The sequence below is a fragment of the Stenella coeruleoalba genome, assembly GCF_951394435.1.
Source record: "Stenella coeruleoalba genome assembly, chromosome: 5".
NCBI lineage: Eukaryota > Metazoa > Chordata > Mammalia > Artiodactyla > Delphinidae > Stenella > Stenella coeruleoalba.
In genome coordinates this window covers 40,794,508-40,806,674 of record NC_137150.1, presented here as the reverse complement: position 1 = coordinate 40,806,674, position 12,167 = coordinate 40,794,508, and the positions used below count along the sequence as shown (strand labels likewise).

Here is a 12,167-nt window from a genome sequence, read left to right as displayed (position 1 = left end):
ACTGCCTAGCTTTGAATAAAGCATAGTGGTTGCTTGTTTTTGGTTACTTGTTCCTCCCTTTCCAATTAAAATGAAGGATATACAGCTCTGATTTCTTTTCATTCTAACAAGGTTGCCCAGCAGAAAAAAACATTTTCAAGTGAAAGACAAGGACATTTATGAATCAACATAGTTGCACCTCAAGTCCCATATAACATTCAGTTTTATTATATGGTATTCATTAAAAACAAAAAACAAACGAAAAAACCGGTTATTATCAGATTAGCACTATTGAATCAACAGGTTATTAGAACATTTGGCCTTCTACCTGTCATGTGACAATTAGGACTGTTGTGGTATTTCAATGACAACCTGGGACCTTTTTGTGGTTCTGTTCCTTGATGTCCTCTGCCTTACTACCTGCTACTATTTGTTTTCTTCGTTCTTTTTCCATTTTGTGTCATTTCATGTATAATCTGTGGGTAGACAGTCTGCTTAGAGGACCACTCATATTTCAGAAAATGTACCTTTTCCATGTGAAATTATAGAATATGGTTTTAGGGAAATACCTTCAACACATTTCAGAAATAATTTTAAAGCATCACCCTGAATTTAAAGTCACCTTACCACTCAAAGCTCCAAATCACAAGTAGTGGTAGCATGATGAGACCAAAAAAAAAAAGTTTCAAGTTGCTATATGCTACCATCTGAAGCTGGCAAAGTTTTGTAGGCCCCCCCACGGTTATTTCTATTTTCTATAGCTTAAGTATACTAAACAAGGTTTTAAACCATTTTTTTCACTGTTGTTTACTAGTAACTTCCTATGTTTTAATTTATATTCACACTATATCAGAGATACTAGGCAACTGTGGAAATACCATCTGTGGTTTTGTTTTTTTTAAAAAATAAATTTATTTATTTTTGGCTGCATTGGGTCTTCATTGCTGTGTGCTGGCTTCTACTCTTTGTTGCAGTGCACAGGTTTCTCATTGTGGTGGCTTCTCTTCTTGTGGAGCATGGGCTCTAGGCGCGCAGGCTTCAGTAGTTGTGGCACGTAGGCTAGGTGGTTGTGGCTCGCGGGCTCTAGAGTGCAGGCTCAGTAGTTGTGGCACACGGGCCTAGTTGCTCTGTGTCATGTGGGATCTTCCCGGACCAGGGCTCGAACCCATGTCCCCTGCATTGGCAGGTGGATTCTTAACCACTGCACCACCAGGGAAGCCCCATCTGTGGTTTTTTAAAGTAACATAAAAATAGCAAACGTATTTCAAGAGGATATTTATAACATCCAAGGCCTAATCCATACCGTATTGAAGTGGATGGCAAACCAGGGTATTGTGATTCATTTATAGCATTCCTCAATAATCTAATTTACAAGAATATAGCTTAAAAATCTAAGAGGGCTTCCCTGGTGGCGCAGTGGTTGACGTCCGCCTGTCGATGCAGGGGACACGGGTTCGTGCCCCGGTCCAGGAAGATCCCATATGCTGCGGAGCGGCTGGGCCCGTGAGCCATGGCTGCTGAGCCTGCGCGTCTGGAGCCTGTGCTCCGCAACGGGAGAGGCCACAACAGTGAGAGGCCTGAGTACTGCAAAAAAAATAAAAATAAAAAAAATAATAAAAAATCTAAGAGGAATGAATAGGTACGATGCTTTCTTATCTTTATTAAAACAGAATCCAAATTTTAGCAAGCAAGAACCACAGGAAACTGTAGTATATAGCTATAACAAAGCTTTTTTCCTAATAAGACCTGAAGGTTTAAGGTAAATATGGGTGTTTGCATCAAAACTAAATGGCCCAGATTTACTAGGCTTTGAAATTTTATTTTGCCTTGGCAATATTTTTATTTTCTCCATTTTCCACTGTAATGTAAGTTATTGTTCTTTCTCTTATTCTGATAAATTTTATTCTAATTGCTCTTTGTGAACTAACAGAGGGCAAGAAACCAAATGACTGAGGTTAGTATCTGTCTAAATTAAGTGCATAAACAGAAAGGACAATGCTTTAGGAGGTAAACTGCTGGCTATCTATTTTGGATGCTTAGGGGTAGTTTCCTATTTTCTTTCATACAGTTGAGGCGGTTGAACAAGACACTTTTGGATAACTAAAGTACTATTGATAAAGCTAAAATTCTTTTGATATAGCACAGACTTATTTCTACAGGCTAAAAGACCAGAATCCAAATAAGTTTATATGTCATGCCAGGCTTAGAAGTATACTGAAAAGAAAAAGGGAGAGATGACTAGGTAACAACTCAGATCTCAGTTAATCCAATCTCCAAATTACTAAACAATAAGAAAAAAATTTTGGTTGTTTTAAATTTTTGTTTAGATTTTATAATATGAAGACAAAAAGCATATGAAGTTGAAAATTGTGACAAAACTAGCTACCCATGAAATGCTACACAGAGCTAAAAAAACCCTACTTGTTTACACTTATAGTTACAACAATGGGACAACAGCTCCCAAACAAGGTATATATAAACAGGGAAATGTACAAACATAAAAAGCACAACGGCCAATTATAATCTAACACTTTTGGAAGGCATGTGTATTAAGTGCCTCTAAGGACAAGAAACGGAATTCTACCATTTTTGTATCATTTATAGCATCTCAGCATAGTGACTCACTAGGAATTCATTCAAATAGTCAACGATGAAATTTTAAATGACTTCAAATACTAGAATTGCCTACTTGAAGACCCTACTATACCATTATAAATACTTAAAAAAAAAAAAGTTTACCCTTATGGACTTCTAAACTTTAGTGCTTTTTAGTCTTAAAAATAAGTTTTCACTTGAGCTGGATTTATATTTCTTAGGTTGTTAATCACTACCACTGGCCAAACAGCCTATACATTTTATTCAAAGTAATCACTTATGTCTTAGATGATGATATTCTGATGTCTCCAAGTTCCCAGCCTCCCAAACCACAGCTAGTTTTTAAGATGTTATTTAGTGGGAGATAAGGTAATGAAAACTGCATTCTTACTTACCTTCAAATGCTTTAAATCTCTAGTGCAGGAGTCTAAGATTTTGATAAGGAACTAAATAAAAATCCATAGAAACCACTGCCACTTTCCCTCAAACTTTTAAATAGGGCATCATTAGTTCTATCTAGTCCAATCCCTGTTTCTTCTTCCTAACAGGTGAGTTTCTAAGGCTCTTATCTGTAAATTTAATCAAACGGAATTCAATTTGTTAACGTGGAAAGTTCATCTCAGTATTAAAAATGATTTAAACAACATAACTATTATGATGACATAAAAAGGTTGAGATTATTATGAGGACAAATGGCTTAAGCATCCTGGGCATTTAAGAAGCACATATTTAATATAAAGTTTACAATTTAAAAACTACTCTTATTTACATCTTTGGGAAGTTACTTTATTTAGCTCCCTTTATTAACTGAATTATGTATACAGAGGCAATATCAAGGGGAAAAAAATCACCCTTTCAAGGGTTAAAACGCAGCCTATTTTGATGAGTCTATGCACAGGTGTAAAACTTTGATTATCCCTGCGTGACAGTAAATAAACAGCAAATAAGATAAACACAATGATAGGTTCCTGCAAAATGGTATCACTATCAAATTTAGTATTCTAAAGGGGCATCTTTAATCCATAATTAACAAAATCAAATCCCAGAATACAAAAAGTCCATAAAAGTTAAATCTGATTAAAACACACACACACACAGCTTTAATCCCACATTTATGTAAATTCAAATCTTATTTAGAAATATATCTGCTGATGATTTCCCAACATCCATTTTAAAATAAGTTTGGGTTATAGAAGTATTACAAATGAACTGAAAATATTAATATAAGTCATCCCAGAATATTTCTTTACCTTCTACATACACTATGTACGTCTAAAAGTAACATTTTTTTAAAAAAAGCAGTTGAAGAATATAGACTAAAATGGAAACAGAGGCTAACACTATAAGTTTCTTACTGGGAACACTCAGTCATACTAATCAAACTTTTAGTATCAAACCAAAATTCCCAAGTTAGTTTAAAATCAGTAGTACAGGACACTAAAGAATATTAGCAGCTATTTCTATATCACAATATAGTTTTCCTCTTATTATTATGCTCTTGGTGATTGTAGGCAGGACAAAGGAAAAGAAGATAGCCTCAAATCAAAAGGGAATTTTAATATGTCTGACAAAGCCATGTTTTACACTAAGAACTTTTTTGAAAGGTAAGACATAGAGAAGATAAGGAATTTTTCTTACCAAACAACACTGGTAGAAAATATCTTTACTCAGATAAAGAATACAGGGTTTCTAATAAAAATCAGCTTAACACCAGGTACTTAATTTTATACCCCTTTAAAAAGACTTTAAAAGTTGTGATACTTAAGAATGAAATATCAGTTACTTTCTGATCTTCCAGTAGAAGTGGTTCAAGTAGGCCATTTGAAACAAAACAAAGAGCTTGAATAAGCTTTTAATTGACCATTCTAAGCATCAAAAAAAAAAAAAAAAAAGTTAAATCAGTTAGGTGCCCAGGTAAATTTGTGAAACACCAAGTATATAGAGTTTTTTCTTTCGAGTATATAATATTAGTAGAGATGACAAAGAACAAAAGTAAAGGAAAAGAACTATTAAAAGATAACAAATCTCATTTAAAATGTTATTTTAAAAAGAAATACAAACAGAAATGATAAATAGTTGCTATGTCCCTGTCACGCTAAAGCAGCACAATAATATTGGTGTTTAATATTTATTTTACTACGCCAATATTTACGTGCTGCTAGAGCGGAACAAGTATGTCAGTCCATCCAAACATAAAATGAGCATATGATGATGAAATTACAGTTCTGAATGAATTTCCTTAAATTTCTAGAGCAGCAAATAATGATTCGCATCTTGACTGTAGTATGTAAACCATGATGTGCTGCTACAGTACTTTAAGGCCTCAAAAATACAGGATTCATCCAATAGGGAAAAATTCCTTACACTTTATTTTTAAAAAAAGGGGGGGGGGAAGAACGAGAGAACCTCTAATATCTTTAATAAATTTACCTGTAAGATTAAAAATCTATTATGGTCCAAGTCAATTCCATGGCTTCGAAGAAGATTTCCAACATCCTTAAATGTTTTCTTCTTCCCACTTATGTGATAAACAGAAGTATTATCTCTGTAGGCCGTTCTGGATACATAAAAGTTACTGTTAGGAACTACTTCATAATCATCCCCTTCCTGTTTTGAGGAAAAACAAAACCAGAAAACAATTGTTGGTATTAAGTCAGAGGTTTGCTCCAAATTTCACTCACTTCATACTGAAACCAATTCTATGGCTTAAGAACTTCAATTGAATATGCACATAAACTGACAATAGTTCTTAGAATTAATCTTAGCTAAGATTAGAAATAATTTTTCAAGTTCTTTGATTCCTTCCTCGTAGATCACAAAAACCAAAAAGTCAATGCAACCAAACAAACAAAAAAGAAAACACCCCACCTTCAAGCCTAAAATCATATTCGACTGAGAAAAGAATTGATGAAGGGGCACAAGAAACCCACTGTATCCAAAACAAACTCACCCAAATTATTAAACCATGTTGACAGATTACTAGTCCATTAAAAAAAAGCTGCAAGAGATGATTTGAGGAAAATGGAAGGAAGGTATAGTAGTTGGATGATACAGCTTAGTTTTTTTCCTTTTTTGGGTGAAGAATGTCATTAATTGAAGGTAAAAAAAATTGCAAAGAATTGACAACTACATTCCCCTATTTTTTTAATCAAATTTAAAAAATGAAGTGCAAATCTGGTTTAACATTAAAACTTGCTTTCCTTTAAAATCTATGTCATTTTGAAATCATGGTTTTTAAAATTTACACAAATCAAGTGTAATTAATAAGCGATGGAATCAAATCTGATTTACTGGCAATCTACTTTGCAACCGAAACTGTACAATAGAAAAGCACTAAGAAACAAAATTAAAATATATACCACCATGTAGATTTAAAGCTGTTTATATTAAAATTAAAAACAAAACAAAACCAAAACAAGACCTAGAGGCCAAATCACAACCTCATTTCATTATGTAATTAGTTTTCTACTGGTGATGTTGGGCGTCATTTTTAGGTTCCAGTCAGTCATTTTTGAACCACGTATTTCAAAAGTTAATTATTAAATAGAAGAGAAAAAAACCCCCAATACCAACAGAGCCAAGTGAATAATCTAAATAGGCATTTTACCTATAATTGTCTCCTCTTCTAGAAAACAAACATGTTACCTTACCCTTTCCTGTTTTAAAAGGGTAGTTTACTTCAAACTGAAGCAAAGCTCTTTCGTACCACCTATACAGATGACTACTAGTAACATTAAATTTAATGCGAAATGAAATATGGGAGATGGTAAACTTAGTCAAACTGTTTAACATTTTCAAGTTTAGGTAACTTATCTGAAAGCAATAAAAACATAACTTTAAAAATGAATCCAAAATTTACAGTAAAAGAATGCTTATTTGGTACTCGGGGTACTAAAACTGCTCAATGTTTTACACCAAAAAGGTAAGCATTATTATTAGCTACTTATAATTCACTTTTCCCTGGCTAAAAATTTTAATATTCTAAGTTTAACAGCCACTACCACCAATCCTCAAAAAGAAAATATAGTCATGGAGGTAATGAAATAAATATTGGTTCTGCTTTAACCATATACTAATTTTTACGAGCCAATTTAAGCCAAAAATAATAAAATGTGCAACGTGTTGAAATCCTTTGTGCTCCTTACTTGAAGTTGCAAATAATTAAACAAAGTCCCTTACCTTATCAATTATCTTTTGAAAATGAACTTCTACAGTACAACTCTGAATATCCTTGTGTTCATCAGAATTGTGTATTAGAACTGAGAGTTTTTTAGATCTTATTTTTTGTGCTCGATAGCCAAACACAAAAAGCATAGAATCAATAACATTGGATTTGCCACTGCCATTTGGCCCAATAATACAGGAAAAGCGCTGCATAAAAACAGGAAAAAAAAAAAGTTAAAGATAGCTGTTTTCATATATCATGTCTCTTATATCACAAGCTTCAACACTTTAAATAACACCATATTCTAATTTTAACTCAGACTTTTTACAAAATTCATTCTTAGAGTTAAAGAGAAAATACTCCTTTCAAACAGAAAACCCACCAATTCTATTCAGTGTGGAAAACTTTATAAAGAGAGGTACCAAAAGATAACCAAACAAAAGCTAATTTCAGTTGTTAAAAGCATAGGAAACATACCGTATTTTTAATCAATCAGCATAAATAAAATAACTACAAAATTGAAACACTTTATAATAAAGACGCATTACAACAGTTATTTTAAAAAGGTCAAATACCTTATGGAAAGGTCCCAGAATTTTTTCCCCAGCATAGGACTTGAAGTTCTGGTTTACAATATGAGTTATCATAAGACGAGGAGCTCCAGCTTCATTGGTCATTGCTGGAGGTGGGGGAGGAGGGATGCTATTCAAAATCTCTTCTAAACTTCTATTATCTATTTCCTCACTTGGAGTCTCTAAGTCAGTCAAAGGAAAGGGAAAACAAGGGGAAAAAAGCCTGCATTAGTGCAATTAGTTCGGAGGACTACTGCCTGCTCATCTCTGGAGAGATGTTATTTATGAAACCTAGGAATCTGTATTTTCACTCAAATATAGTATTATCCTAAACTCACAGGGGATGAGAATCTTTTGGTTTGGTTTTATCAAAAAAGAAATTCTTGAAAGAAATGCGACCAGTCACAAAATCCTATAGAAATATACCTTTTAGGAGCCGAAACACTACATCGTCATGCAAATCTGGGAAATCCACAACCACTTGATTCCCTGCTCCCTGTCTAAACAGGTGGTTAAATCCTAAGGCTCTAGATCCAACTCTCTCCGTATCTGTGAGCACCTGGAACCTTAACTTTGGACACTCGCGAGCTCTAGAGACACTGTCACAGGGGTTTCATGTCATTCAGTTCCTGGACTCACAAAAGCTACGGTAGTTTCGAGTAAATTATCATCTTCTCTTAGCAATTTAAGACCACGAAGGTGAAGTTACAGGGTCAAGAAACTTTTCATCATTATTATTAGTCAGGCTGACTCTGTCTGAAAAACAGTCCACTAGCTCCTGGCTGACCGTGTCGATTTCCGTGGAAATAGACGACAATGAACAGAAATTCAGAATTGAAGCTATTTACTCGCCCCCATCCCCTCCGGCACCGTTACACCGATTGCACATTGTCTAATCTGTGAAAATCGCCAAATCGCTTTCTTGAGCGGCTCTACCTGACCTTCAGATGTCAACCCCGCAGACCCTCTTGTCCGCGCCCAAGAACACCAGCCAGTCCTGGGTTGGGCGCGGATGCACCCGGGTCTCCCCCGCGCTTGCCCGCGACGTCGCGAAGGGCCACTCACCTGCGGTGGCAGGCGCGAGGCTCCCCGCGCGGCCGGGAGGCGGCTCGGGCTCCGCGTCGCTGCTGGCGCCGTCCGGGGACTGCGGCGGCCCTTCCTCTCTGCGCCGGGCGGTGGAGGGCTGGGTGCCTTTACGGGGCATGGTCGCTGGGGCCGAGGGAGAGCCGGGAGCAAGTCGGGCCGCGGGCCAGTGCCGGTACGTTCCCCCCCCCACTCCCGGTGAGACGGGCTCAGCTCCCCACCCTGTCCCACTCGGGGAAAACTCCGTCCACCCGTTTTCCAGAGCCCCGTCGTCAAACCCCGCTAACGCCAGCGGGTCCTCGAGAAAGAACGCACAAAAAACTCAAGTGCCAAGAAGGCGGGATTCGTTTTCTTAAGTCCTAAGCAAGTGGGAAAACCTAGACGTGCTTGGGGATCAAGCAAGAACAGAGCAACTGCTTAGGTTCTTTTTACTTTTTAATGCACCCCCGCCGTCCGCCCACAGTATAAGTGTGAAAGACTATTCTAACGTAATTTCTAAACGAAGCAATTCCCATACGCTAGCATTTGCGGACATTCCCACGCTCTCTGGGCTAGGGATGCAAGCGCACAGATTCTAAGAGACAAGAGTTCGTTTGAAGGGCTATCTATCACCTCTTCCCAGAGCAGCGAAGAACCAACTGGCGGCGAGCCGCCCACTTTCCTCTCCCCGCCATTTAGCCCTCGGCGCAGCGGACGGCCCGGGGTCTTTGAGGTCTGCTCTCTACAGTCCGGCCGGGTCCGACCACTCGCGATTTTCAAATCGGAAGCCGGCAGCGCCGGCTCCGGTTCAATAGCCTTGAGGTGGCAGGGGTCTGTCCCTCCGGGGTCCGCGGCAGAATCCCGTTGGACAATAAACTACGAAAGGTCACCAGTTAAGGGCTCAGACCCGGTGGTTAGTCCCTTGCGGGAAGTGAGACGGGCAGGGGGCCACGCTAGAGTCCGACCAAGACCGAGATTTCTGAGAAGAGGTCCGCGAGGCTGAAAGGCTCCCCCCAACCACCCCCCCCCGGGCCCCCAGTCTCCTGAGCAACGCTTATGTAGCTCAGAGAAGTGGCGCCCGGGAGAAGCGCGCGGGAGCCTCGACTGCCGGGGAGCGGCCGAGGGGGGAGGGGTGACAGCGAGAGAAATCTCCCGGCGGCAGCCTCAGCCTAGACTTCGGCTGCTCCAACTCAAGGCCTCTACTTTCCAGGAGCCCGCGGACGGGACAGGAAGTAAGAGTGTGACAACCTGATCAGGAAAAGAAGTATTTTACCTGCCGGATAGTCCACTCAAACCAAGGTTGGAAACGGTTGCATACCCCCCCTCTCCTACCGGTGTTTCGGCTGCGGGTCCTTCACTCGAAAATGGCGCCTAAAATACAAACTCGAACGGAAATTCGTTACAAATGCGCGCAATGCTTTCTGGGAACCACTAATTTGAAAAAAATGCGGCGATTATCGCCGCCATCTTCTGGTGGCTTACGCGCATGCGCGAACTGCTGGCGGGACCCAGGCGGCAGGGGACGTTTTCTATTAAGTGAATAAGAAAAGCGAAACAATGTTTTCCGTGGGCCTACGGCAATAGCACTCTTATAAAAAATATTTTTTAAAAAACCTTGAGAATTTTGAAAAAGATAAAAAAAATAGAGTGGGGCTCCGCCCACAGCTAAAGGCAAAGCTCCGTCGTCCAATGACGCCCCTTAAGGAGAGGGCGAGCTCGCTGAGGGGCGGGGTCTAGGGCCTGCTCGGGTGACGCCCGGCAGGGAAGTATCGCGGGAAGATGGAGTGAGCTTAGCTCTTAGGAGTCGCTATGGTGACAGAGAGGCCCGAGGCTTCTTGGTAACTGGTCCCACTTCTGTGAGTACGATCGCCACCGCTCTCCTGCCACTTAAGGTAAATCTCTTTACTTCTAGGCGAGGGGTGAGGAAAGGGTTTGGAAGTTGTAGCCATTACTGGATCCACCTTCCCTGCTATGAGGGTGTGTGCGGAGTGGAGCATCAGTTATTTTCCGTCTCCCTGGGCGCGGTGCGGCTCTGGACGTAGCTTTTGGGATGCAAAGGAGGAAGCCCTGAGTTTGGAGGGAGTAGAGGGGTAACAAGGAGAAGAGAAAACCTGGATTGGTGAATGATCGTGTAGTGAAAAGCAAAATAATGATTTCGAATTATTGGTGTTAGGTCATTAATGTCACTCGTGAAAGGGGATTTCGCGTTTTTAAAATCATTTGTCTGAAAGACTCTGTAATGGAAGAAACGATTTGCTGGTGTCTGGGTATGAGAAAATTATTGATCAGCAAATATTTCTTAAGTAGCTTTTGTATACATTGCACTGTCAGGCATAATCAGGATTATTAAGCAAGTATACCTGTTCCCAGAGAATCTAGTTTTGCTAGTAGGTTTTTAGTTTTGCTAGTAGGTTTTTAGCCAGGAGTTTGTGGATCTGGTGGTAGGTGATTGGAATTCAGAGGAGTTCATACCACCTCTTCTCCACTTCCCCCTCCCCGCCCCCCGCCCCCGAAATCGTATACAAAATTCTGGGTGCTTGTGAATTTTTCTGGGGAGTTAGTGTTCCCAGAACTTTGATCAGATTCTCAAACGTGATCCTAATCCCTCACAATGTTAACCATTAATTGATTTGACTATGTCCAACAAGCATTTATTCAGCGACTCTTAAGTACTTGACATTGAGAACTGGGAGCCTTTTTTATTCCCCCTTTTAACTTTTGTAGACTTAGGACTTGGCATACTCAAGCCCCAGTATATCTGCTTTATGAATGAATTTACATTGTCATTCTAAGTAAGTAAGTATGACTCTTGCCCTGAGGAGCATATTCAGGTTCAGTGTTTCTCAAGAGGAGGTGTGGAGGACACTCCCCTCAAGTGTAAGAATTTGGTGAGGTTGGGAGACTGGTGTGATTTGAATAAACATTGACTTGATATTGTAATATACCTTTATATTTGAGGTAATATAAGTTGAAAAAAATTATTGTTTTCATAAGACAAACTACAGACAATAAAGCTTAGTGAAAAAAAAATTTGGCTGGTAGGTGTACAAGAAAATGTAGCAATCAGTTCTCTTTGAAAACATCTGGAATCTTTTGGAATTTTGCAGTCTGTAAAACACTATTACAACTGAGTTGGAGAGATATTAACCATGAAAAAAGCAAAGACTAGACCAAATTGAGTTATGTATATGGGAGACAGCATGATGTAGTAGAAAGATGTAACAGATAACAAGAGTCCCAAATCTCATCATTTTTTTAGCTACATGCTTAGACAGTTTACTCAATTTATCAATCTCTGAGATTTTTTATTATAAAACCGGCATATAATACCTACCTCATAGGATTGTTTATGATTGTCTAGCACACACACTATATGCATTTGGTACTGCTGTTTTTATGACATTGACCATATTAGGGTATGTGCTAAGGATGAATAATGGGATGTCAAGTTAGAAGATTAGTTTATGAAGGGTTTTGAAAGCCAGGTCAAGGATGTTTTCAAAATATTAGAAAAATTTTGAGCTAAGGAATGACTTGGTAAAAAAAAAAAATTAACAGTAGTTATGTGGGATGTGTAAAAAGGGAAAGAGACTGAGATCAGGCATGGCTTAGTTGGATTATTACTGTCCAGTCCTCCATGTAGGAGGTGCCTACGCAGTAGAAAGGTAAAAATCTGGACACATTTTGGGGGAAAATCTATAGCTTTTGTAGGTTTTAATGGTTAAGAGTCTGAACCCTTAAAGTTAGTCGGATTCTGTTTTTTATGAATCCCTGGATTAGTGATGAGGCGATAA

At 38.9% G+C, this 12,167-nt stretch overlaps 2 protein-coding genes across 7 annotated transcripts in view; one reads left to right on the top strand and one right to left on the bottom strand.

Annotated features, from left to right (window-relative positions):
- The window catches only part of SMC4 (structural maintenance of chromosomes 4), a 34,597-nt gene extending 24,859 nt beyond the window's left edge, over positions 1-9,738 (bottom strand). The window contains exons 1-5 of one of the 3 annotated variants that reach the window (XM_079921676.1): positions 9,706-9,738; positions 8,377-8,520; positions 7,315-7,493; positions 6,754-6,945; positions 5,005-5,181 (exon numbers count right to left, since the gene is read on the bottom strand). In XM_079921676.1, coding sequence (XP_079777802.1) covers positions 5,005-5,181; positions 6,754-6,945; positions 7,315-7,493; positions 8,377-8,515 — 687 coding nt within the window. In that variant the 5' untranslated portion in view covers positions 8,516-8,520; positions 9,706-9,738. Of the gene's footprint in view, positions 1-5,004; positions 5,182-6,753; positions 6,946-7,314; positions 7,494-8,376; positions 8,521-9,646 lie in introns of all 3 variants that reach the window. The other 2 variants (XM_079921677.1, XM_079921675.1) reach the window with 2 other exon arrangements.
- Positions 9,739-9,877: 139 nt separating this feature from the next.
- IFT80 (intraflagellar transport 80) overlaps positions 9,878-12,167 on the top strand; it is a 106,067-nt gene continuing 103,777 nt past the window's right edge. Inside the window, exon 1 of one of the 4 annotated variants that reach the window (XM_079921679.1) lies at positions 9,878-10,265. The gene's annotated coding sequence lies outside the window, so the exon portion shown is untranslated. The remainder of the gene's footprint in view (positions 10,266-12,167) is intronic. The other 3 variants (XM_079921680.1, XM_079921678.1, XM_079921681.1) reach the window with 3 other exon arrangements.